General features: G+C 42.8%; 1 protein-coding gene across 1 annotated transcript in view; it reads right to left on the bottom strand.

The window, feature by feature from the left end:
- Window positions 1-27,677, bottom strand: part of LOC141139251 (NACHT, LRR and PYD domains-containing protein 3-like) — a 96,318-nt gene that overhangs the window by 22,411 nt on the left and 46,230 nt on the right. Inside the window, exons 6-9 of the mRNA XM_073625209.1 lie at window positions 26,160-26,225; window positions 21,886-23,602; window positions 18,077-18,241; window positions 10,502-10,666 (exon numbers count right to left, since the gene is read on the bottom strand). Of these exons, the coding sequence (XP_073481310.1) occupies window positions 10,502-10,666; window positions 18,077-18,241; window positions 21,886-23,602; window positions 26,160-26,225 (2,113 nt within the window). The remainder of the gene's footprint in view (window positions 1-10,501; window positions 10,667-18,076; window positions 18,242-21,885; window positions 23,603-26,159; window positions 26,226-27,677) is intronic.

The following is a 27,677-nucleotide window of genomic DNA, read 5'->3' as shown; positions in this document are numbered from 1 at the left end:
CAGTTACCATGTGAATTTTTGATGGGGAACGATGAGTGGAACTTTAGTTTTTGAGATATAATTCAAGTATCACACTGAAATAACATGCATAGAGTCACTTTATTGTGTGCAATATTGTGTAATACTAAAGGCAGTGGCGGCCCGTCCATTAGGGGCGCATGGGCACCGCCCACCCATCCATGCGTCCGGCCCCCTGATCTACATGCAGGGTGCCTGATGCATAGATTCTAATGGGGGGGATTTGAAGCACGTGATTAACGCCAGAGGTTCTAATAGGCTTCAAAAAAGGGTGGGCTCCAGGCGCAGAGCACTGCCCTTTGAGCCCACCCAGTTGAGTGACAATAGCGAATGAATATTCACTATTGTAACAATGATTCTCCTCCTAGCCAATCAGGAAGTGGGTCATGGGACCCGTCACCTGATTGGCCTGAAAGAAGATCCGATCGGGTTGGCTGCCAGGAGGAGGAGGGAGGAGACGCAGGGGAATCGAGGAAGTACCTGGAGATAACAGCCCAGAGAGAAGCCGACGCAGCTAGCCGCCCAGAGTGCTGCCCATGAGATGGGGTAAGTGCAGGGCCCCGACCTACTGACTGACCGACCCTGGGGGTGCCACCCATGACCCATATGGCCGACTGACCAGGGTGGGTGATGAGTGTGGTCCGTGACCCAACCCGACCGACCAGGGGACGACGGGTGGATTGTTTGCCGCCCCCCGCCTCCAAAACATAAAAACATCAGCTGCCACTGACTAAAGGTAAGGTGAGGGTTCAGTGTGAAACCCAATGTAGGTAAATAATGCATCGGGCATCACTTAGGTGGTGTTCTGAGGGATTGGCGAGCTATGAGCTTAGAAACTATTAAAAAAAAAATGAGACGCAAAGACAGAAGAAATTTGAGACAGAAGGGGAAAAAGGGAGCAAAGTAATGAAGAAAGGAAGAAGGAAGGAAGATGAAGGTTAGGGGTTGGTTACCTTCTTCCATAGACCAGTCCCATCAAGATACCCACAGAGCTCAAAAGTTTATCACCCTTTGGTCTGGTGGGAGTGGGATATCCATGGGGACAAGTACAGTACCTGGAGAGAACAGCCCAGAGAGAAGCTGACGCAGCTAGCCGCCCAGAGTGCTGCCCATGAGATGGGGTAAGTGCTGCCCCGACCTACTGACTGACCGACCCTGGGGGTGCCACCCATGACCCCCATGGCTGACTGACCAGGGTGGGTGATGAGTGTCGTCCGTGACCCAACCCGACTGACCAGGAGACGACGGGTGGATTGTTTGCCGCCCCCGCCTCCAAAACATAAAAACACCAGCTGCCACTGACTAAAGTTAAGGTGAGGGTTCAGTGTGAAACCCAATGTAGGTAAATAATGCATCGGGTATCACTTGGTGGTGGTGTTCTGAGGGATTGGCGAGCTATGAGCTTAGAAATTATTTAAAAAAATGAGAAGCAAAGACAGAAGAAATTTGAGACAGAAGGGGAAAAAGAGAACGAAGTAATGAAGAAAGGAAGAAGGAAGGAAGATGAAGGTTAGGGGTTGGTTACCTTCTTCCATAGACCAGTCCCACCAAGATACCCACAGAGCTCAAAAGTTTATCACCCTTTGGTCTGGTTGGGAGTGGGATATCCATGGGGACAAGATGTTGAGAAATTTCTTGTGGGCATCAAAGGAAATGATAAATAATTCTTCCTTAATCATAGTCCCATGCAATTGACAAATAACCTCACTGAAGTTTAGTGCTAGGTACTTCCAAGAATGCCCTAAATTTGTTTGGTGGTAAATATAAATTCATTCAATTTTTATGCTGCATATGGGATATTTGGTGAAGTTGTTCAGTAAAAGTTCAATTGGATCCTTAAATTGGTCACAGACCAGGACTGTATATATTTATGTGTAAATTTGTATTCATCCCCAACGACTGGCCACTATCTACCCTCAAGGTGCACTACTGAAACTGGTACCTTTTGCCATTTGGTATGGTCTTGACTTAGGCTTTGTCCCTATTGGAAGTCAATGGTTGACACCCTGAGTGACTTATGTGGTACCAGTGTGCCTCTAGACCCTCCTGTTCTGCTATTGAGTTATATGGAAGATATTGAGGGCGCCAGGTATATCAATCTCTTACCTTTACTTTATTCTATGCGAGAAGGGAAATCCTGTTACGATGGAAAACCACTGACCCTCCCACTCATGCTTCCTGGTGGAAGGCACTCAATTTGGTGTTACCATTATATAAGATCAGGTACGAGAGCAGAAACTGTCCAAAAAAGTTTGACAAAATATAGTCTGCTTGGATGGATGCATATGGTGAGGATTCCTTGGTGGATGTTTGATCTCCTATTTTGTGCTACTTTATTTTACCTACTCAAATCTTCTCCCTCTTTTTCTTTTCTCCCTTTAATGACCCCCCCTCTTCACTCTCTCCCTCTCTTCCTCCCTCCTATGGCCTCCTTCCTCATCCCTTCCTCCCTTCCGATCCCCCTCCCCACCCATGCCCTCCCTCTCCCACTCTCTCCCCCTTGTTTCTTCCTCTCTCAGCCATGGTTTGTCAATGAGCTAGCACTAAAAACTCCTTTGGGATTTATTTTTATATTATGTTTATTACAAAGCTTCTGTATCACTGTACTGTATGCTATGCAAGATTTTCTTTTACGGATTCAATGTATCATTCTCACAATGTTTATTACTGTGAAATGTTTTCATTTTGGCTGTATTGCATATTTGTTAATAGGGATGAGCTTCGCGTTCGAGTTGAACCCATGTTCGACGCGAACATCGGCTGTTCGATCGTTCGCCGAATTGCGAACATTATGGGCCGTTCGCGCCAAATTCGTGTGGCGCGTCACGGCCCATAATTCACTGCGGCATCGCAGTGCATTGCTGGCTGATGATTGGCCAAGCATGCACTATGACCCGCATGCTTGGCCAATCACAGTGCCATCAGTAGAGAGAGCTGTAATTGGCCAAAGGCTTTGGCCAATTATGGCTCAGGGGGTTTAGAACACGCCCCACACTATATAAGGCCGCCTGCACGGCGGCCCTGTGTAGTGTGTTCCAGCGTGCTTAGATAGACAGAGAGACAGTGTCATTTCATTTGAGTTAGTTAGATTAGGCAGGACAGTTAGTGAGTTAGCTGCACTTACAGTGTATTGTGTATATATATGCATCCCAGGTGTTGTGTGTGTATATATATATATATATATATATATATATATATATATATATACACTGTATTCAGTTTAGCTAGATCCGTTCCTGTTATCTTGCTACTGACAGGCAGGCTTGTCTTGTTACAGTATTTACAGCTACCTGAAGAAAATTGCTGGTGTTCTTTTGATCCTATTAGTACCACAGTCAGGCAGCTAGAATATTTAGAGTTAGTGTAGTGCGTCCTCCTCACAGTGTTCAGTTAAAGCTACAATTTAGTGTAGTGTGACCTCTGCACAGTGTTCTGCTAAAGCTACAAGTTAGTGTAGTGCGTCCTCCTCACAGTGTTCAGCTAAAACTACAAGTTAGTGTAGTGTGACCTCTGCACAGTGTTCAGCTAAAGCCAGAAGTTAGGGTAGTGCGTCCTCCTCACAGTGTTCAGCTAAAGCTACAAGTTGGGGTAGTGCGTCCTCCTCACAGTGTTCAGCTAAAGCTACAAGTTAGTTTAGTGTGACCTCTGCACAGTGTTCAGCTAAAGCTACAAGTTGGTGTAGTGCGTCCTCCTCACAGTGTTCAGCTAAAACTACAAGTTAGTGTAGTGCGTCCTCTGAACAGTATTGTCAGGGAAAGCCCTCTTGCAAATACACCAGCAAACTAAAGTTTAAAGGAATGCCTGTGCATAAAAGCGCCATCCGGCGCTCGCGCGCGCGCCCCCTGTAACAGCACTTGGCGCCAAAGGAGGCTATTTAAAGGGGACTGTTCCACTGCTGCCTTGCTGTCCGGTCTACAGTGTTCCTGAAGACCCCTACTGCCCTGTTACTTTGTATTTGCTACCTGATACCTGTTGGACTGTTCCTGACTACTCCATTTGCTGCCTGCCCTGATCCCGGCTTTGGACATTGACTACTCTGTTTTCTGCCCGCCCTGATCTCAGCTTTTGGGCTTGACTACTCTCCTGGATTTACCTTCTGTACCTGCTCTGCCTGCCAGTGTCTGACCCGGCTTGCCTGTACCCTGCTGTCTACATCCTGCTGCTGGACTACAAAACACCTCCCGGCTGTCTAAATCCTGCTGCTGGATTACAAGACACCTCCCTGCTGTCTTTGTCCTGATGCTGTACTACAAGACACCTCCCTGTTGTCTACATCCTGCTGCTGGACTACAGGTCACCTCCCTGCTGTCTTCATCCTGCTGCTGGACTACAAGACACCTCCCTGTCTACATCCTGCTGCTGGACTACAAGACACCTCCCTGCTGTCTTCATCCTGCTGCTGTACTACAAGACACCTCCCTGTTGTCTACATCCCGCTGCTGGACTACAGGTCACCTCCCTGCTGCCTACATCCTGCTGCCGGACTATAGGACACCTTCCAGCTGACTACCTGATTCAGCTCCCTGCTCTAGCCTTCCAGTCAGGCACTTGTGCCCCTTCGCACTCTCGAGCCCCTGTCATCACTACCAGGGGTTCCCGAGTCGGAGGTATACGAGAGGCCGTTCCCTGCATTCCGGGCTCTACTTACCAGGTATGTGACAAGTATTCAGCTAAAACTACAAGTTAGTGTAATGCGTCCTCCTCACAGTGTTCAGCTAAAGCTACAAGTTAGTTTAGTGTGACCTCTGCACAGTGTTTAGCTAAAGCTACAAGTTAGGGTAGTGCGTCCTCCTCACAGTGTTCAGTTAAAGCTACAAGTTAGTTTAGTGTGACCTCTACATAGTGTTCAGCTAAAGCTACAAGTTATGGTAGTGCGTCCTCCTCACGGTGCTCAGCTAAAGCTACAAGTTAGTTTAGTGTGACCTCTGCACAGTGTTCAGCTAAAGCTACAAGTTAGGGTAGTGCGTCCTCCTCACAGTTTTCAGCTAAAGCTACAAGTTGGTGTAGTGCATCCTCCTCACAGTGTTCAGCTAAAACTACAAGTTAGTGTAGTGCGACCTCTGCACAGTGTTCAGCTAAAGCTACAAGTTAGTGTAGTGCATCCTCTGAACAGTGTTCAGCTAAATCTACAAGTTAGTGTAGTGCGTCCTCCTCACAGTGTTCAGCTAAAACTACAAGTTAGTTTTTTGCGACCTCTGCACAGTGTTCAGCTAAAGCTACCTGTAGAATGTTGGTGGTGTTTTCCTGATCCTATCACTACCGCAGGCAGCTAAATAAGCTACAAGTTAGTTTTTTGCGAGCTCTGCACAGTGTTCACCTAAAGCTACCTTTCGAAGGTTGGTGGTGTTTTCCTGAACCTATCACTACTGCAGGCAGCTAAATAAGCTACAAGTTAGTTTTTTTCAAGCTCTGCACAGTGTTCACCTAAAGCTACAATTGCCAAACAACTCTGGGAATTTATCAGGAACAACTTGCCCCCCACACCCAGGTGTTTTATGCACTACCAAAAATCCACAAGGATACTAAGAACCCACCTGGAAGACCAATCATCTCAGGTGTGGGGGCGATAAGTGAGAATGCCAGTAAATTAGTGGATGAAGTTCTAATACGGCTTGTCTCATCCTTACCTTCCTTTGTCATGGACACACTTCATTTTTTGCAAATTATTGACAAACTGAAGATTCCCACAAGTGCACTACTAGTAACAGTGGATGTTGAATCCCTGTATAGCTCGATCCCCCATGATATACTATAATACCTTCAAAATGGAAGCACACAAACTACGGGAGAGATTGTTACAACGAGGTTACTCCCATGCTTCACTAAAACAATCTTTTAAAAAAGCCTCTTTACAATCAAGGAACGAGCTACTCTACTCTGAGAAATCTAAAAATAAAAATGACATCAATACCATCAGAATCATTACAAAATACAGTAACCAACAAAAACAAATTAAAAGTATTATTGAAAAATATTGGCATATGTTACAATGTGATCCAGCACTGGGACCGTTTTTCCCTCCCAAACCTCTCTTTACTTTTAAACGGGCTACATCTCTGAGGGATAGAATCACCACCAGTGAATATAAGGGGGAACTAAATAAATCTCACTGTAAATACAAGGGAACCTTTAAATGTGGGGCATGTAATTATTGTAAATTCATGCTCACAGAAAAAAAAAATCCATTCTTCTGAATGGTCAGACCTTCTACCCCAAGCATTTCGTCAATTGCAAAACCCATGGGGTAATATATATGCTTCTATGCAAATGCACATGCTTTTATATTGGCAAAACAAAAGTGGAGTTTTGGAGAAGGGCATATAGACATATAATATGCATGAAAACATGCGACCCCAATCTCCCTCTTGGGAGACATACCACATTAGCACATAATGGAAAGTTCCCAAAAATAAGGTTTCTCATTTTAGACCGCGTGCATCCGGGTCTCAGAGGGGGAGACTGGAATACCACTGTCCCCTCCCCGTTCCGGTTTCCCCTTCTGCGACTTGGATGCAGGTGGTTGATTGTCATTTCACTATTTCTTTATTCTTTACTATTCTTATTATCTTCCTTCACCTATACTTTATAGTTGGAACTAATAGGTCAATGATGAATTCCTGCTGTATATGACCATTTCATTAACACCTTTTTTAAATCATAAATATTTTGGGTCCAACTGGCAATATATATCTAGATGCACTTTGCATGTGCATATGCCTATATGTATATGAACACTATACTCTATGGTAGTTCTTTTAAGTATTCACTACTTTATGCGACTCGAATCTACATATATAACATATATATTCCCAGCTTGTTATCTTAATATTGACGTCTATGGATCATGTATGCCTGCGACCCAATGTTCAAATACTCTTAGGAGTCCTCCTTGTTTACAGTAACTGGTAATATTGTATGTTCTAATTACTAGACTGTCTGTGAATGAAAATACATTATGGTTGATCCTGCCATAAACATCATGTACACTAACCATTTCAGTCCGATCTGACTGATTCTCTTGTCCATGTTTCATTGTATTTTGCATACCTTACTTTATACTGTTATGTGAAGTTATACTCATCTATCCCATAATGCCATGTTAACCTGTGAGTTCCAAAAAATGCAAATCACATCAATGGTAACTATATACATTTTGTATTCTTTTTTCCCACACAAAAGGTGATGTTCTTATAACATCACATCATCACATTGAACAATCAACTTGATACTCGCACGGCACACCAAGCCGCCCGGGCTATTCAACCCGTGGCGGCGCTAGGTGAGGCTACAGTATACGTCCATCTTTGACTGGCCTCCATCTTGCGACCCCAGCGGACATGCGCAGTCCGCCGGGGAAGCATACTGTGTCGGCGGGTGGAGTGGGCGTGGCCACATTCCGACGCGAGCGCTCGCGCATGCACACTGCGGACTGGGCGGTGGTCACTCCTCCCGGGGGCCTTACTTGGCTTGTACCTGCCTCCTCTCCCGCCCACATTATCAGCTGTTGTAATTTCTATCAACAGCTGATTGGGTGAGAGAGGCTTTATATACACAGTAGATTTTCATGACGGACATCCCTTGCAGTCTGCGGGATGACACCGGTCTGAACAGACACACATCTACCTGCTTGCTATGTAAGTAAACCATTCTTGTATGGCTGTCTTTTCAGCCTAGGCTTATCAACTACATGTTTGAAAATTCTGCATTAAGATCTTGCCTGTGGCTTCGTTTAAACAATCTAACAGCTGAATATAATATTAAATTAACTACACCTTTTATTATCTTACATATATGAACTGGTATCTAACAAGTAGACTTATTCTATTTAAATGCCACAGTAGTGTAGTATCTCTATTACTCTTTTATATAAACTGTTGTTTTGAGAAACATACATCCAGGATTTAACTATTTAATTAATTGAACCTCTATTTATTTGTTACTATTTCTAGCCACTCACCATACGTCTCTAAAACAACATCTATTGAGCCACCTCCAGGTGGGAGCTAAACTTTATAGGATAGTCCCTTTTTTAAAATTATATCAATTCATGAAATTTTATACCCAATAATTAAAAAGATCTTCTATTATACACTGGCACTATCACATCTTTTTTGCAGGACCTGCCTTTCGGCCTCAGTGGAGCCTCAAGTTTTTATTTTTACACGCCCCTCACAGGCTCTCTCCTCTCTTTTTTGAAGAGAATACCATATACACACAATTTTTTGATAGAAATCTCATCGTTACAGAAATTCCATTTTCAATATGCAAAACAAATATTCTCTCTCGGAATCAAGAACACACAGACCGTGTCATTGTCGCTGTTTTTAATTTAAAGTTTCATGGAATGCCAAGTCAGCTAATACAGTGTTAACGTAAGTGAAAAAGACATGAAAAATATACTATGTAATTCTTTACGTATATGTATATTTATATGCTCATTATTGTTTTCTCAACATATTTTTTCTAATATAGAACTATTGCTAACTCACACCCACCCCTGAGGAAGGAGGCTAATTAACTCCGAAACACGTCGGGTGCAAGAGTACTGTTTTATACACTGTATATACACAAATGTAAAACAGCTTGATTCGCATTTCCAATAATAGACGTTACATTATTGTCATATTTTTTAATATTTTTCTATTTAATAAACTATATCTGTACTCTATATACTCTTCTACGCCTTTTTATACGTGCCTAAAAAGTCCACCAATAGGGGAACTCTTTTTCTTTGTATAAGCTCCTTCATATGGGGGCACCCGAGCCAAGTTGTAGCTTTGTGTTTCCATTCAGACACAGTGCTGCCATTCGGCCTGGCCCCTCTCTCTCCTGATTGGCTAACTGACTTCGATTGACAGCTGCGTGAGCCAATGGCGCCGCTGCTGTGTCTCTGCCAATCCAGAGGAGAGTCCTGGACATCGCTGGAGAGAGATGGGGCTCAGGTAATTATTGGGGGGGAGCTGAGGGGGCTGTTGCACACAGAAGGTTTTTTTATCCTAATGCATAGAATGCAGTAAAGTGGAGTTCCACTCAAAAGTGGAATTTCCGCTTATCCATCTCCTCCCACCTCTGGTGCCACACTTGGCACCTTTCAGGGGGGAACGGTACCTGTTTTTGACAGGTACCGTTCCCCACTTCCAGAGACAGTGCCACAGTGCTGTCTTTTGGAAGTTTGGCCCCCCTCCTCCTTCCTCCACCGCCGGGCCAATTAGAAAGCGCAGCGCGCTTCACGCATGCGCAGTAGGGAACCGGCTGTGAAGCAGAAAGGCTTCACTGCCGGGTTCCCTTACCAGGAATGGCGGCAACTGCATCTGACAGCCGATCCGAAGATCGGCTGGGGTGCCGACATCACAGGCTCTCTGGACAGATAAGTGTCCTTATATTAAAAGTCAACAGCTGCAGTATTTGTATCTGCTGACTTTTAATTTTTTGTGGGGGTCTGGACCTCCTCTTTAAAGGAGAAGTCCAGCCTGTGCTTTTTAGGCTGGGCTTCTTCTCTGGGTCACAGGAGTTCAATTCGTTTTGCACTCCTGTGACCCGTTTTTAGCAGAGAGCAGTCTAATGTCCGCTTTCTGCTGATGTCACTGCCATCATCCTGACTTCCCAAGTCTGGATCTGCCAGCTGCCTTGATTGATAGTAGTCTCAGCCAGCCGCTGAGACGGCCGCTCCTCATTCCTTCACAGCTCATCGCTCCGATGAGCTTGGAGGATCAGAGCAGGTGAGATGCTGACTGATAGGCAGCATCTCTCTGCTCATGGAGGAGTGAGAACCGAGCCATCAGCGGTGTTCCTTGAATCGGTCCTCAGTGAAGAGACTCCGAGGGACAGCTGCAGTATCGGTCTGATGCTCCATCCACTGAGGTAAGTATGAATCTAAAATAAACCGAAAACCCATACTTCTCTTTTAACGTAAAAAACCTCCTGCCTTTACAACTCTTTTAAGGTAAAAATCTCCCCAATACCTATTCTACCCACTCCCATTTCTAAACACTTACCTAGCTCCTGTCACCGCTCCAGTATCCAGTGCTACAGCACCTCTCCTCCCACTTTTTGGTCTCACATGCTGTCAATATTGACCACATGCTGTCAATAAAACTCCTGTGAGGAGGGAGTGAGAGGTGTGGCTTACCAGAGCTGTGTGTGTCTATAGACACACACATTTCGGTTTGAGAACGAACATGCGTGGGTGCCTTCATAGCACCCGGCTCACTAAGGAGGTACCTGGAAGGAGGAGCAGACAGTGCCAGCAGGGGACTGCCATAGAGAAGGTAGGGACTGTTCTGAGCAGTATAACAACTTTTTGGTTTTAATAAAAAAAAGTTAACCTTTATTATCACTTTAAATGAAAGTTGCTTTCATGAAAAAAAACGATGTGCAATAAACTTCCATTATTCAGAAAACATGGTGTTTATTGTATTGTTTGTAAATTTTGGATAGAGGTGTGACAGAATATTATTATCTTAGTCAATCCTGTTATACTCACTCCAATTGCTCTATCTGGCTTGTTGGCAGAGCTGTCATCAGATCACTGAAACAAGGACCCTCCAGATTGTTATCAGAAAGATTCAGTATCCTCAGTGTCTGGTTATTTCTTATTCCCATTGCCAGGTGGGGACATGAGCTGTCTTTCAGGTTGTTACCATTCAAACTGAAAAGGACAATGTTAAAAAAATGTTTAAAATTATTTATATCACAAATGTTATATAGTTACATAGTCTGGTTGAAAAAAGACAATGGTTTGGGGTTGTGAGTGGGTGGCAAATCCATCCAGTTCAACCAATAGAAGGGAATAAAATTTATACAATCCTATATACACAATCCTATACCCACAGTTGACCCAGAGGAAGGCAAAAAAAAAATCCAGCAAAGCATTAGCAGGGGAAAAAAATTCTTCCTGATACCCCAAGAGGCATATTCCCTGGAGCAACTTTACCTATAAATATTAGTACCCTGTTTCCTTGAAAATAAGACCTAGCGTGATTGTCGGTGATGGCAGCAATATAAGCCCTACCCCCCAAATAAGCCCTAGTTAAAGTCCTTGTAGGTCTTATTTTCAGGGTAGGGCTTATTTGGGGGGTAGGGCTTATATTGCAGCCATCACCGACAATCACGCTAGGTCTTATTTTCGGGGAAACAGGGTATCCAGTTATATTATGTGTAAGTGGGAAAGAATACGGGCCTTTTGTAAATCTACAGAGCTGGACAGAACCATCTCTAGAGGGAGTCATTCCCACATTTTCTCAGCTCTTATGCCCTGTACACATGGTCAGACATTAATCGGACATTCAACACAACACAAAGTTGTCGGAAAATCCGATCGTCCTGAACGTGGTGATGTAAAACACATACGTCGGGACTATAAATGGGGCAGTAGCCAATAGCTTTCGTCTCTTAATTTATTCTGAGCATGCGTGGCACTTTGTGTGTCGGATTTGTGTACACACGATTGGAATTTACGACAACGGATTTTGTTGTTGGAAAATTTTATAGCAAGCTCTCAAACTTTGTGTGTCGGAAATTCCTATGGAAAATGTGTGATGAAGCCTACACGCGGTTGGAATTTCCAACAACAAGGTCCTATCGGAAAATCCTATCGTGTGTACAGGGCATTACTGTGAAGAAGCCTTTCTATATTTGGAGATTACATTTATTTTCCTCCAGGTGTAAAGATTGCCCCCCTGTCCTCTGTGATGACTTTAAAGTGAATAACTCAACACCAAGTTCACTATATGGGCCACTTAATCTCCTCCTATCCAGAGAGAATATATTCAGTTCCCTTAATTTTTCCTCATAACTGAGCTCCTCCATGCCTCTTATCAGTTTGGTTCCTCTCCTCTGCACTTTCTCCAGTTCCCCAATATCCTTTTTGTGAACTGGTGCCAAAAACCGAACTGCATATTCCAGGTCTTACTAATGATTTGTACAGGGGCAAAATTATATCTCTCTCTGCATTCCATACCTCTCTTAATACAAGAAAGGACTTTGCTTGCTTTGGAAACCGAAGCTTGGCATTGCATGCTATTATTGAGCTTATGATCTACCAAAACCCCCAGATCCTTCTCCACCATTGATTCCCCCAGCTGTTCTCCTCCTAGTATGTCCAATACTAGGAGGGCTTGTAAGTTGGAGACATCCTGTAAGGACATTATTCCATTGCATTGCTTGGTGTCATCTGCAAAGACTGAAATGGTACTTTTAAACCCAGACCCTATATCATTTATAAATATATTAAAAAGTAAAGGTCCCAACACTGAACCTTGGGGTACACCACTAATAACCTTAGATCTTTCAGAGTAATAATCACTAGTCACTCCTTTGTCTAATGTTTTACTTACCTCATCATGAAAAGAAATCAGATTTGTCTGACAACTTCTGTCTTTCATAAATCCATGCTGTCTGTTGCTTCTAAAAATAACTTATCTATGTGGTCTTTTATTAAATTCTCCAGTATCTTCCCAACTATAGAAGTTAAACTAACAGGTCTAGAAAGAATTTATTATGGAGATACACCAGGGAGTTAATGTCACCATACAGAACTTCCATGTAAGCCTTTATAGCTTTTATAGCTTTTACATTGTCTCCCTCCTTCTCAGGCAAGGTTAACAATGCTCGATGGGCACCACCTTCCAGGAAATCGATAGCTAAATCAGGAAGGTGTGCTAAAGGGATCTGGAACATGCATGGAGAGCTTTGCAGACATTCTGCCCAGTCTATTAGGGGAATAGTGGTGCCATTAAAATGTTGTGATTAACACTAATTTGGCTCCATAAAATATCACTAATGTCCCTCTCACCACTCCCGCTGCAGAGGAAGATGGATTTGTCATCCTGTTGACTACACCAAGTGTAGACAGGGCCCAACCAGTGCACCAAAGATTTAAGTAAACCTGCATGTCAAAAACTTCTTTAGACAGAAGAGGGCACTGCTTATCCACAAGGCACTTTCCAATAGCAATGTACCAGGCAGGTACGTACATAACACAGAATGTCAGAGGAACACTTCCTTTGGAAGGGGCTATAATATTGCAGATAAATTGTTACCAGTGGGAGACTGCTCCAGAAGGCTGACAGGGGAGACACCTTGAAAAGGAACACATACTCTTTCCCTTTTCGACAGGTACCTCTCACTAAAGCTTTTCTTACTCCCTATCCAGAGTGACTCTGTCCCTTCCTAACTCGTACACTACAGGCACACTAAATGATGCAGAATCCGACTTTGTAAAGACTTCTGTGTCAAAATGGCTTCATCAGAGGCTCTGATTAAGAAGGAATACCTTCGAAACGCATCAGCCAACAGCGGTTCGTATGTCCACTCTCCAGGACTCAGAGACTGCAATCAGTAGACAGACTGCCATATGATAAAGGCCTTATTTAACCACTTACCAACTGGCCCATAGCCGAATGACGGCTGCAGGGCGGTTGGATAACTCTGGGAGGACGTCATATGACGTCCTCCCGGAATTCCCCTCTCGCGCGCACCCGAACACATCCGTGACCGCCGGGTCCAGAGGACCCGGCGCATCACGGATCCCGGTAAATGGCCGCTGATCGCGGCCGTTTACCATGTGATCGCGCCGTCAAATGACGGCGCGATCACATGTAAACAGACCGGCGTCATCTGATGACGCCGGTTCCTCTCCTCCCCTCCTGTGTACCGATCGGTACACAGTGATGCGGGGAGGGGGATGGATGGATATCTGCAGCGCTGTGGGCTGGATGTGTAGTGCCCACAGCGCTGCACAGAGACATCCATCCATCCATGCTCAGCCATCCCTAACGCTCTGCAATGCTGTGTAATACTCTGCAATACCCCCACAATACTCTGCAATGCTGTGCAATACTCTGCAATACCCCCACAATACTCTGCAATGCTGTGCAATACTCTGCAATACCCCCACAATACTCTGCAATGCTGTGCAATACTCTGCAATACCCCCACAATACTCTGCAATGCTGTGCAATACTCTGCAATGCCCCCACAATACTCTGCAATGCTGTGCAATACTCTGCAATGCCCCCACAATACTCTGCAATGCTGTGCAATACTCTGCAATGCCCCCACAATACTCTGCAATGCTGTGCAATACTCTGCAATGCCCCACAATACTCTGCAATGCTGTGCAATACTCTGCAATGCCCCCACAATACTCTGCAATGCTGTGCAATACTCTGCAATACCCCCACAATACTCTCCAATGCTGTGCAATACTCTGCAATGCCCCCGCCATACTCTGCCATGCCCCCGCCATACTCTGCCATGCCCCCGCCATACTCTGCCATGCCCCCGCCATACTCTGCAATACCCCGCCATACCCCGCCATACTCCACCATACTCCGCCATACCCCACCATACTCCGCCATACCCCACCATACCCTGCCATACTCCGCCATACCCCGCCATACTCCGCCATACTCCACAATACCCCGCCATACCCCGCCATACCCCGCCATACTCCGCAATACCCCGCCATACCCTGCCATGCTGAGCCATGCTCAGCTGTACTCGCCCTCTGTATGTGGCCAGGCTGTGGAAGTCTCACACATGTGGTATCGCCGTACTCAGGAGGAGCAGGAGAATCTATTTTGGGGTGTCATTTTTGGTATGTACATGTTATGTGGTAGAAATATTGTATAAATGGACAACTTTGTGTTAAAAAAAAAAAAAGCGTTTTAACCACTTCCCGCCCGCCGGCCGTCATACAATGTCCTTGACTTTGTGCGGGGATATCTGAATGATGGGTGCAGCTACAGGCATCATTCAGATATCAGCTTTTTCAGCCGGCGATTCCCTACACCATAGGAATGATCATAGCGGCTGTTCCACTGCTTGATCGTTCTTACGGGAGGCGAGAGGGGATGTCCCCCCCCCCCCACGCTTCTACCGACTCACCGCTATGATCGAAGCCAGGATCGTTTTTTTTTTTTTTTATTTCAGGCTTCCCAGCCTAGAGGTGAGATGTGGGGTCTTATTGACCCCATATCTCACTGTAAAGAGGACCTGTCATGCCATATTCCTATTACAAGGATGTTTATATTCCTTGTAATAGGAATAAAAGTGGTCAAAAATTTTTTTTTTTGGAAAAAAGCATCAAACTAAAATAAATAAAGTAAAATGAACAATAAAAAAAGAAAAAAAATTTTTTAAAGCGCCCCTGTCCCTGTGTGCTCGCATGCAGAAGCGAATGCATACGTAAGTCCCGCCCACATATGAAAACGGTGTTCAAACCACACATGTGAGGTATCGCTGCGATCGGTAGAGTGAGAGCAATAATTTTGGCCCTAGACCTCCTCTGTAACTCAAAACATGTAACCAGTAAAAAATTTTAAAGCGTCGCCTATGGGGATTTTTGAGTAGCAAAGTTTGGCGCCATTCCACAAGCGCGTGCAATTTTGAAAGGTGACATGTTGGGTATCTATTTACTCAGCATAACTTCATCTTTCACATTATGCAAAAACATTAGGCTAACTTTACTGTTTTGGTTTTTGTAAAGCACAAAACAGTTTTTTTTCCAAAAAAAACGCATTTAAAAAATTGCTGCGCAAATACCGTGCGAGATAAAAAGTTGCAACGACTGCCATTGTATTCTCTAGGGTCTTTGCTAAAAAAAAATATATAATGTTTTGGGGTTCTATGTAATTTTCTAGCTAATAAATGATGATTTTTACATGTAGGAGAGAAATGTCAGAATTGGCCTGGGTGCTCCAGAACGCCTGAAGGTGCTCCCCTGCATGTTGGGCCTCTGTATGTGGCCACGCTGTGTAAAAGTCTCACACATGTGGTATCGCCGTACTCGGGAGTAATAGCAAAATGTGTTTTGGGGTGTAATTTGTGCTATGCATATGCGGTGTGTGAGAAATAACCTGCTAATATGACAATTTTGTGGGAAAAAAAAAAAAGTAAAAAAAAAAACCTTGATTTTGCAAAGAATTGTGGGAAAAAATGACAACTTCAAAAAACTCACCATGCATCTTTCTAAATACCTTGGAATGTCTTCTTTCCAAAAAGGGGTCATTTGGGGGGTATTTGTACTTTTCTGGAATGTTAGGGTCTCAAGAAATTAGATAGGCCGTCGGTACTTCAGGTGTGATCAATTTTCAGATATTCGCACCATAGCTTTTGGACTCTATAACTTTCACAAAGACCAAATAATATCCACCGATTTGGGTTAATTTTACCAAAGATATGTAGCGGTATAAATTTTGGCCAAAATATATGAAGAAAAATTACTAATTTGCAAAATATTATAACAGAAATAAAGAAAAATTTATTTTTTTACAGATTTTTCGGTCTTTTTTCTTTTACGGCGCAAAAAATAAAGAACCCAGCGGTGATTAAATACCACCAAAAGAAAGCTCCATTTGTGTGAAAAAAAGGACAAAAATTTCATATGGGTACAGTGTTGCATGACTGAGTAATTGTCATTCAAAATGTGAGAGCACCAAAAGCTGAAAATTGGTCTGGTTAGGAAGGGGGTTTAAGTGCCCAGTGGTCAAGTGGTTAAGTGTGATTGTCTCCAACTTTTGTGAGTAGTTTTCATTATGTTTTCTGAATAAATGTACCATAAGATAATGCAGTAGGCTGGCGCGCTCTATTTTCTTTGTGATTTTGTCAAAATGGCTGACCCAGTCTTGCCAGATTTTGGTATCCAATAAGATATACTGCCCTACCCAAGATACAGTAGATGCCTGTAGTGCATAGCAGGGGACAATTATTTCTTAATGCAACAGTACCACCTTCAGGTTAGAGGAAATACTGCAGTCTCCACCTGGCTACAAATGACTAATATTTTGCACTAGTAGAGTTATTTTGGCAAATTTAGTATAAGATAGTATTTGGTGTTTTACTCTACATTCTGTTACAGGTACATTTGTGAGAGATCTATTTTGCTTAATTGTTGTCCCTCAGAAAGAAAGGTAAAAATATTTTAATCAGGATACTTAAGCGGAAGCAATATTTTTTTCATCTTTCCATCTATTAAATCTTCTGCCCTTGTTGTTTTAACTTGGGATAGTAAAACATATTTTTTCTGCCCGTAAACACCTTATACAGCCGGCTTCCTGTTTCTTGTCTGGTAAAAAGCCTAGGCTTATGACATCATACACAGCTCTTACTCTCGTGAGAGTTTGCCAGGAAGGGAGGTGGATGAGTCATAAGAGGGCCAATGAGAGCTGCAGAGCTGGAGGTGTGCCTCTGTGTGTCTGTGTAAATCCAGGAAGTGAACAGGCAGCAGCTTCAGCTGCCCACATTTAAAATGATTGCAGCTAGACTCAATGGAGGGAGATTTCTGCAGCATATTTGGCAAGTACAAAATCATCACAGTATATATAAAATAACATGCAAAGTGGTTGGGGGGAAACTTCAGAATGGAAAATATGTTTTTATTACAAATTATGTGAGTAGACTGCAGTTACTCTTTAGCAATTTTCTGTACTGTATTTACAGAAAGTTCAAAATCTGTGACAGATACTTACGGTTTTATAAAGGGCATGATAAGTGTGCCCCAATCACTCCAATGTACCTTATTTCTGCAGAGAGTCCAAATCAACATCCGATTTTTGGTGAACATTGTAATGTACAGGGCAAACTTTTAAAAATGTAAACATTTGTTACATTTATTTTCCAATTCCCACTAGCATTCTTTAGAATTATTACATTGTATGTATTGCTACAAAGAGGTATGCATTCCCCCTCAGTTCCATCTAGTGGCCATAATATTTTACTACTGTGTAATAATAAAAGAACATTCTTTTAGAAGAGAAAATAGCCTAAAGAACATTTGATTTTGTCCAATTTGCACAGAACGAATGTACATGCAGATTTGTTGGATGAATGACTATGCACATTTCTTTCTAAATAGACCCATAAGAGATGCCTGACTGATTTAGACTTTAATCAGAGATGTTTATCATTACAAAAACGGATGTTCTAGGTAGTGCATATAAGTAAGAGGTGTGCATATTAAAATATATTATATTCCTATTTCTTCATAAGATTGGATGGAGCTGGTTTATATGTTCTGGATGTAAACTTGCCAAACAAATAGTTCTGTTATACTCACTGTAATTCCTCTATCCGGCTTGTTGTCAGAGCTGTCATCAGGTCACTGAAATGAGGACCCTCCAGATTGTTCTCAGTCAGGATCAGTGTCCTCAGCGTCTGGTTATTTCTTATTCCAGATGCCAGATATGGACAGGAAATGTTTATCAGGTCATTATCTTCCAAACTGAAGGAGAGAATGATACCAGAAAATTGTTACATACATTCCACAGAAAATTATTTTATTAATCTCCATTTTGATCTACAGTATAGTTACATAGTAGGTGAGGTTGAAAAAGGACACAAGTCCATCAAGTCCAACCTATGACATTCATTTTAACCACTTCACCCCCGGAAGGTTTTACCCCCTTTCTGACGAGAGCACTTTTTACAATTTGGCACTGTGTCGCTTTAACTGGTAATTGCGCAGTCATGCAATGCTGTACCAAAACAAAATTTGAGTCCTTTTTTCCCTCACAAATAGAGCTTTCTTTTGGTGCTATTTGATCACCTCTGCGGTTTTTATTTTTTGCGCACAAAATAAGAGACAATTTTGAAAAAAAAACAATATTTTTTACTTTTTGCTACAATAAATATCCCCAAAAATGTTTTTAAAAAACAAATTTCGTCATCAGTTTAGGCCAATATATAGTCTTCTACATATTTTTTGTAAAAAAATATAATAAAATAGCAATAAGCGTATATTGAATGGTTTGCACAAAAGTTATAGCGTCTTCAACCTACGAGAAAGATTTATGGCATTTTTTGAAAAACTTTTTTACTAGTAATGGTGGAGATCTGCGACATTGCGACATTACAGCAGACAGATCAGACACTTGACACATTTTTGGGACCATTGACATTTATACAGTGATCAGTGCTATAAAAAATGCACTGATTATTGTGTAAATGACACTGGTAGGGAAGGTGTTAACACTAGGGGGCGATCAAGGGGTTAAATGTGTGTTCCATCTATGTGTTCTAACTGTATGGTGATAGGACTGAGTAGGAGGAGACATTTCACTATTCCTACTTACTAGGAACAAATGACATGTCTCCTCTCCTCTGACAGCACAGGGTTTTGTGTGTTTACACACACAAATCCCTGTAGTGGCGCTCGTGAACGCGATCGCTCGTGGCCGGCGGCGATCGTGACCGCCGGCCATGTGTAGTGGGTGCACCCCTCCGCCAGCTCTAAAGGAAATACTGGGTTTCATGCAGCAGTGCCATTGTGCAGTGGGGACGAAAAGTATTCAGACCCTGTTAAATTTTTCACTCTTTGTTATATTGCAGCCATTTGCTAAAATCATTTAAGTTAATTTTTTTCCTCATTAATGTACACACAGCACCCCATATTGACAGAAAAACACAGAATTGTTGGCATTTTTTGCTTTATTAAAAAAGAAAAACTGAAATATCACATGGTCCTAAATATTCAGACCCTTTGCTCAGTATTTAGTAGAAGCACCCTTTTGATCTAATACAGCCATGAGTCTTTTTGGGAAAGATGCAACATGTTTTTCACACCTGGATTTGGGGATCCTCTGCCATTCCTACTTGCAGATCCTCTCCAGTTATGTCAGGTTGGATGGTAAACGTTGGCGGACAGCCATTTTTAGGTCTCTCCAGAGATGCTCAATTGGGTTTAAGTCAGGGCTCTGGCTGGGCCATTCAAGAACAGTCACGGAGTTGTTGTGAAGCCACTCCTTTGTTATTTTAGCTGTGTGCTTAGGGTCATTGTCTTGTAAACCTTCGGCCCAGTCTGAGGTCCTGAGCACTCTGGAGAAGGTTTTCATCCAGGATATCCCTGTACTTGGCCACATTCATCTTTCCCTCGATTGCAACCAGTCGTCCTGTCCCTGCAGATGAAAAACACCCCCACAGCATGATGCTGCCACTACCATGCTTCACTGTTGGGACTGTATTGGACAGGTGATGAGCAGTGCTTGGTTTTCTCCACTCATACCACCTAAAATTAAGGCCAAAAAGTTCTATCTTGGTCTCATCAGACCAAAGAATCTTATTTCTCACCATCTTGGAGTCCTTCAGGTGTTATTTAGCAAACTCTATGCGGGCTTTCATGTGTCTTGCACTGAGGAGAGGCTTCCGTCGGGCCACTCTGCCATAAAGCCCCGACTGGTGGAGGGCTGCAGTGATGGTTGACTTTCTACAACTTTCTCCCATCACCCGACTGCATTTCTAGAGCTCAGCCACAGTGATCTTTGGGTTCTTCTTTACCTCTCTCACCAAGGCTCTTCTCCCCCGATAGCTCAGTTTGGCTGGACGGCCAGCTCTAGGAAGGGTTCTGGTCGTCCCAAATGTCTTCCATTTAAGGATTATGGAGGTCACTGTGCTCTTAGGAACCTTAAGTGCAGCAGAATTTTTTGTAACCTTGGCCAGTTCTGTGCCTTGCCACAATTCTGTCTCTGAGCTCTTCAGGCAGTTCCTTTGACCTCATGATTCTCATTTGCTCTGACATGTACTGTGAGCTGTAAGGTCTTATATAGACAGGTGTGTGGCTTTCCTAGTCAAGTCCAATCAGTATAATCAAACACAGCTGGACTCAAATGAAGGTGTAGAACCATCTCAAGGATGATCAGAAGAAATGGACAGCACCTGAGTTAAATATATGAGTGTCACAGCAAAGGGTCTGAATACTTAGGACCATGTGATATTTAAGTTTTTCTTTTTAAATAAATCTGCAAAAATGTCAACAATTCTGTGTTTTACTGTCAATATGGGTGCTGTGTGTACATTAATGAGGAAAAAAAATGAACGTAAACGATTTTAGCAAATGGCTGCAATATAACAAAGAGTGAAAAATTTAAGGGGGTTTGAATACTTTCCGTCCCCACTGTATGTACGTGAGCCAGTCGGGAACCGGTTCACGGACTAATATGACCAACATGTATTAATATCCAAATATGACTAATCTGTATTAATTTCTGCTGCATTTAGCCTAAATTGAGGTGACTTAATCTGTTCAATGATGGTAAAAGTATGGACATTTTCAAGGGTGTACACTTTAGGTTGTTTATGTGTTGTCGCTCTATATCACCTAAAGCATTTGTTACCTCAACACTTCATATTCCTGATATGTGTCTGCTGTACCAGGTACTTGTAAGTAAATATCAGAATGACAGCAAATTAAGGCATTTAAATGAGACTATATTATAGTCTCATTTCAATATAGTTTTTTTTTATAGGTTCTCTCTCCTGTCACATGAGAATAGACAGATAACCAGGGCACTGGGGATAGAGGAGTGTTGGGGAAGGATGCAATCCAATGGAGAGCACATTAATCCTAAAGGGTGGTTACTGGTTATCAAATGTATGACATTCATCCACCATATTTGTGATAAAAAAAAAAAAAAAACAATGAATCTGTTTCAGTAAATCTAAGCATAATTAAAAAAATGTGCTCATTATTGCAGTATTAGTTGGAAGAATGGAATGGAGTCAACAGCATACGATTTAATTGTGTTTTTATCTCATCATACAATATCTGAATCTGAAAGTGAGCCCCTCAAGGTGACACTGGAAGAACACATTGGTGCCTTTATGTAAGGAACAGAGTCCCAGTTGGTTTCTTTGTTCAGCCTGAACAAGTCACGGCAGAGAAACTCAAGTTACCGGGGCAAGGTAATCAATGCTATTTGCATTTAAGATCAACATTCTATAGATTGGTTTCTATTGCCTCTACTCATCTGTTGTTTAGTTTTTAATTTGAGAATATATATTTAACAATAAATAATGTTATTGCAATGTGTTATCTGATGTGTTCACATAATTATATATGACTGCACAAAAATTAACCTTATTGATCTTTACCTCAAGATCTTGCTTGTGCCTAGAGCTGGTAAAAGTTTTTTCAGTGCGTCAATCTGAATATTACATTTACTTAAATGTATTTCTTCTGTCTCTCTGCAGGATTGGAGGATAAAAGACAACACAGAGCAGTCCAGAGGACTGAGAGGAACACCAGAAAAGTCAACTTTGTTTGATCCAATACATTGTGACACAAGAAATGTATTCCTGCTCTCATAAAGAAAGTAGAATACATTAAGAAGCTCTCTCTTGTCTGCTATGGATTTGTCAAGACTTTGTTTTTCTGTAGTTTTTTTCTGGATCCAGGTGATGACATCTCTCGCAGCCTGAGTAGACAATTCTCCCACATGAGACTTTAACATGGATCTAGTAGAAGAGTCTGAGAGACCACAGAGGAAACGGACAAATATTTCAGCATGTCCGTCTTTGTAAGATTCGGCCTTATTAAGTGCTTCTTGTAATATGTCAGGATTATAGCTAATATAATGAACTAAAGCACCAAAAAACTCCTGAAGAGTAAGATGTAGGAAGGTGAAATCCACATCAGGAGGCTGACCGGATTCCATCATGAAACATGAAAAGAGATGCTTATCATTTCTCACACTGAATGAGTCCAGATGACGCTTATCAAAAACAATTATGTGATTCATGACTCCATGTTCTGCCATCCACCCAATAGATGTCAGTAGTTCCCGGACAGTGTGACCACCATCTTTATTCTGGTTGTGGTTGGCCAGAAAGTTGGAGACAAAAGTCACAAAGAGTTGTGTCACTGTTTTGGGCAACGGTGCCATCAGCTGGTCAGTGTTTGTTGGTTGGGCTCTGAAGCACATTGATAACACTGTACAGATGATCCAGCAGTATGATGGGATATAACAAAAAGTGTACAGTGTGTCATTCTCTTGCACATGATGAAAAGCCTTTTCTGACAACTCCTTATTTCCAAAGAAATGTTTAAAATAGATCAGTCTGTTTCCGGGGAGAAATCCCATGATTTCAGCAATTCTCTGAAAAACACTAGTATCAACTGATGCCAGTCTTGCTGGGCGGCTGGTTATCAGTACAGAGCAACCCTTAAGAAGATTCTGCTTTACCAAATTAGACACAATAGTGCTAAAATCTCTCCTCCATTTTGGATTGGTGCACAGTGTGCTTGATCTGAAATCCATTTGGAGAACACTTTCATCTAAGCCATCAAATAGAAACAGAAGATTCTCTGGATGTTGTAAAACATTGCCAATCTGACTCCCCAGATATGGATATTTATGAAGAATCATTTCCTCCAAGCTGACCTCTCCAAGTTTATTAAGGTCCCGGAATCGGAAGAAGAAGACAAAAGCAAATCTCTGGTAGAGTTTTCTAGTCACCCAGTCAAAGACAAACTTTTGCATCAGTGTAGTCTTCCCTATTCCTGGAACACCACTCACCATTACTGCATGTGGTACACATTGTGAGTGGTGGTTCCAGCGGAAGAGCTTGTTGGGGGAAATGTGTTGCAGTCCAGTTTGAGTTTCCTTCAAGAGTTTCTCAAGTTTTACTCCAGTCTGTATTAGCTCATTCTGTTGACGCTGCCTGAACTGATCAGTGGAGACTACAACCAAGTTCACATAACGCTCATTGATGAGGAATCTTTGTGGCTCTATGGTAGTTCCTGGGGGTTTATGCTCCTCTAGAGTCTGAGTCTTCTCCATCAGATGTTGTTTGTGCTTTTCCTGAAGATCTGGAAATATATTTGAAAATATTTTATTTTTAGCAGGAGACCTTTGTACAAACATGCCCTCATATACTGAAAACCCAGAAGTCATTTTAGAAGAATAAATGAAGGTAACACTAGAAGGAACTAAAGTTAGGCACATCTTCAAAGAACAGACATTTTGTATTGGCTGTAAAAAAGTCCAGGATGTCACCAGGATGGAGAGTCAGAAGGACTTGCAACCTGCCCTAGAAGTACTGCCTCCCTCTTGCATATGAGCCAGAAGTGAGCAGTGCAGTGCTATCGTCTTAGGAGATGCTGGATAGATGTTTGGATTTGCCAGCCCTCCCCAATAATGACCTGCCTTAACTAGATCTGAAATTCACTGACACACCAGTAGCATTTAAGGACCCTTTCACATGGGCAGACCTCCAGTCTCCTCTATGGAGCAGCGGGTGTCAACGGACATGTGTCTGTTGACACCCACCAACATGGGGATCCGTTCCTCATCCATCCGGCGGATCGGATGGCAGTTGGGTGTAAACGGACAGGTGGTCCGTTTACATCTGACTGCACATAGAGAAGAATGGGCTGTGTCTGTGTCCACTCTGCATAAGGGGAGCGGACACGGATCAACCATCCACTTGCTCAGCGGAAATCAGCAGGCCACTCACAGCTCCGGAGCTCGCGAACCCAGAAGAAATGCCATTGTATTGGCAATCAGTGGTGGCTGGTGAAGTTTTAGGATGGGGCGCCCTTCCTTTTTGACCTCTCCCACTTCTCAAAAGCCCCACCCCATATAGAATCCACCCACTCCGTCCCCTGTATTCTACTTGCTTCCAATCATAGTGTCAGGAGTATACAGCTCTAGCATCACAGGACAGAGCATACAGTCCCAAAATCACAGGACAGGAGTATACAGCTCCAGCATCACAGGACAGAGTATACAGCTCAGCATCCCAGGACAGATTATATAGCCCAGCCTCACAGATCAGGGTATATAGCTCAGCCTCACAGATCAGAGTATATAGCTGAGCCTCACAGATCAAGGTATATAGCTCAGCCTCACAGATCAGGCTATACAGCTCAGCATTCCAGATCAGGATATATAGCTCAGCCTCACAGGTCAGGGTATACAGCTCAGCCTCACAGATCAGGGTATATAGCTCAGCCTCACAGATCAGGGAATATAACTCAGCATTATATATCAGGGTATATAGCTCATCATTACAGATCAGGGTACACAGCTCAGCCTCACAGATCAGGGTATATAGCTCAGCAAACAGATCGAGGTATATAGCTCAGCCTCACAGATCAGGGTATATAGGTCAGCCTCACAGATCAGGGTATATAGCTCAGCCTCACAGATCAGGGTATATAGCTCAGCATTACAGATCTGGGTATATAGCACAGCCTCACAAATCAGGGTATATAGCTCAGCATTAGAGATCAGGGTTTATAGCTTAGCATTACAGATCAGGGTATAAAGCTCAGCCTCACAGATCAGGGTATATAGCTAAGCATTACAGATTGGGGTATATAGCTCAGCATTACAGGTAGGGTGTACAGCTCAGCCTCACAGATCAGGGTATGCAGGTATACATCATCTGTCCTGTATACAGTTAGCTATATACAGAGTCAGACAGTGTCAGTCAGGAGAGAGAGACTGAGTCCCACAGCACACTTAAATTAGCCTTACCTTGCCCAGAATCATGCCGCTCAGCTGAGCTCAGGGCTTCCTAATACAATGCGCATTGGAAGATCGCACAGTCAGTCGGACTTGGATAGTCCGCAGTACAGTGAGCCGGGAAACCGGAAGTGACATGCGGTGCCACAAAAAGCACCGCCCACTTCCTCTGGTCCCCGCCAATAAAAATAAAGCATAGGAGGCCAGAAACAAATCATTGGAGAGTGGGAGTGTTTGTGAGCGCATCGCTTGCGCCCCAAACACGGGCAAATCAGCTTCCCAGCTGGCAATCAGCTGATTGCCAGCTGGGAAGCTTCCCATAGACTGCTGTGTATCCGGTGCCTGGACACTCTTAAAGTGACTACTTTTTTTTGTATAAAAAGTTAATAAAGCGCTACCATCAACCTTAATATAGCACTGTGATCCAATAAATAATGTGATCCAATAAAGGATGTGATCCTATAAAGAATAAATAAACTAATCATATATATATGTCCAGTAAACCACACTAAATATAAATGAATTACTGTTCTTCCAAAATTCTTGTAGATTTCTGGAGATGCTGGGAAAAAGTCAAATACCACTCATTTGTAAGATAAAACACAGAAGGACAATGATACCCAAATGATCAGGTGTGTAGTCTCTGATGATGTTCAATGTGGTGGATTGCTTTTTTATACAATTTTTTTTTTTTTGTGAATAGCTTGGGGGCTGCGGCGCTCATGTGCCCCCTATGGACAGGCCACCACTGTTGCCAATACTAAGTAACAGACTGCATTCAATCTAAGCAAAGCATTTTGAAATATAGGCACATAGATTTGTTTCTGCTCCCACAACCTTAAACAATAAGGTGATAGGTGAGTATCAGTCAAACTTGTATATAATCAATATATTTACCTTTCAGCTCTGGAGTCAGTGAGTGTCCATACTCATCCAGCAGAATCTGATCCACCAGACCTTCACCTATAGGAAAAAGTAATAACATAAATCAACCTGAAACTGATCTTTCACATGCACAAAGCCACACATTATTCCTTTCACTGCCACAGTTTTTTGGACATATAATAAAATATAACAAAAACCTCTGATGTATCATCTGCTCATTTTTCATTTTTTTTTCTCCTTAACAAACTGTGAATAGCCAGTTGCTAAGGAGCAGGGGGCCTTTGCATCCTTAACAACCAATGAGTCATCAGCTGTCAGCGGGGTTGACTGAATTGCCTGCAAAGAAAAAATAAAAAAAAAGGTGTGGAGGCCAGGATTTTTCATTTCTTTGTCTGCATTTACAGTACTACTACTTTAAGCAATTGGAGAAGCAACTTTTTCCTATTAGAACATATAATCACAATTTGACCATTATAAGCACCAATGTCATTAGAACTAAAAACCCAAACAACAAGTGTAGCTCTTTCCAAACAAAAATATAAATATTCAAATAGATAAATCAGAGTGCTATTATTAGGTGACAATAGAAGATAAAAAGTGCATGAAATAATCCCACACCTCTTCCTTTGTGGTAAAACACAAGGCGATCTTCATATACAGTAAATGTGCCCAACAATCTGAACTCCACTCCACCACTGTGCCATACATATAGGCTTACCAAAGAGCCATGACCCCCATTATAGCCATCTTCAAAAATGGCTTCCACCACATAGCCCTTCAAAGAGGAGCTCCAGGCTACTTCAGAAAAAAATTCAAAGTCAGCAGCTTCAAATATTGTAGCTGCTGACTTTTAATATTAGGGCTGATTTTTCAATCGGCTATCAGGTGCTGCCGTCAGCATCTCCACTAAGGAAAACCAGCAGTGAAGTCTTGTGGGTTCACAGCCAATACCCTACTGTGCATGCATGAAGTGCGCTGCGCTCTGTGAGTGGGCCGGCTGCGGTGTAAAGAGAAGGGGATCGAACTTCCATTTCAGTTCGCTGCAACTGAGCCGGAATTGGGAGCAGGTATCTGTCAAAACCAGGTACCCCCCAAAAGGTGCCAGATTTGGCAGCGGAGGGGGGGGGGAGAGGAGGCTGACAAGTGAAGCTTCCCCTTTTCGGTGGAGCTTCACTTGAAAGCACTGCCAAGATTAATTATAACTTAACTATTACTCAACAGCCACTTCCCCGTGTGTGACATTTTATATGGGTTGTTGGCTGTAGATTGCTAGTGCTAGTTGTTCTGAAAGTGAGAACAATCCCAGAAAGACTCTGCCGCTCTTCTACAACATAACACAGCTTCTTTGATCTGACACTGACCGGTCCATGTCATAGCAGTTAATTCATTTTGAGTGGTCTGCTACACAACACACAAGAAACCACAGCGGTCCCTTTTTTGGGAATGCATTGCAACCTATGCATTAACATGTGCATTTCTGTATGAGTTACGACACCAAAAATGAACTAGGCAGGGAGGGTAGAGAGGGTG

This window comes from Aquarana catesbeiana, linkage group LG04 (genome assembly GCF_042186555.1).
Source record: "Aquarana catesbeiana isolate 2022-GZ linkage group LG04, ASM4218655v1, whole genome shotgun sequence".
Lineage (NCBI taxonomy): Eukaryota > Metazoa > Chordata > Amphibia > Anura > Ranidae > Aquarana > Aquarana catesbeiana.
Note: the sequence above shows the minus strand (reverse complement) of the source record. Positions and strands in the feature narration are given on the sequence as shown.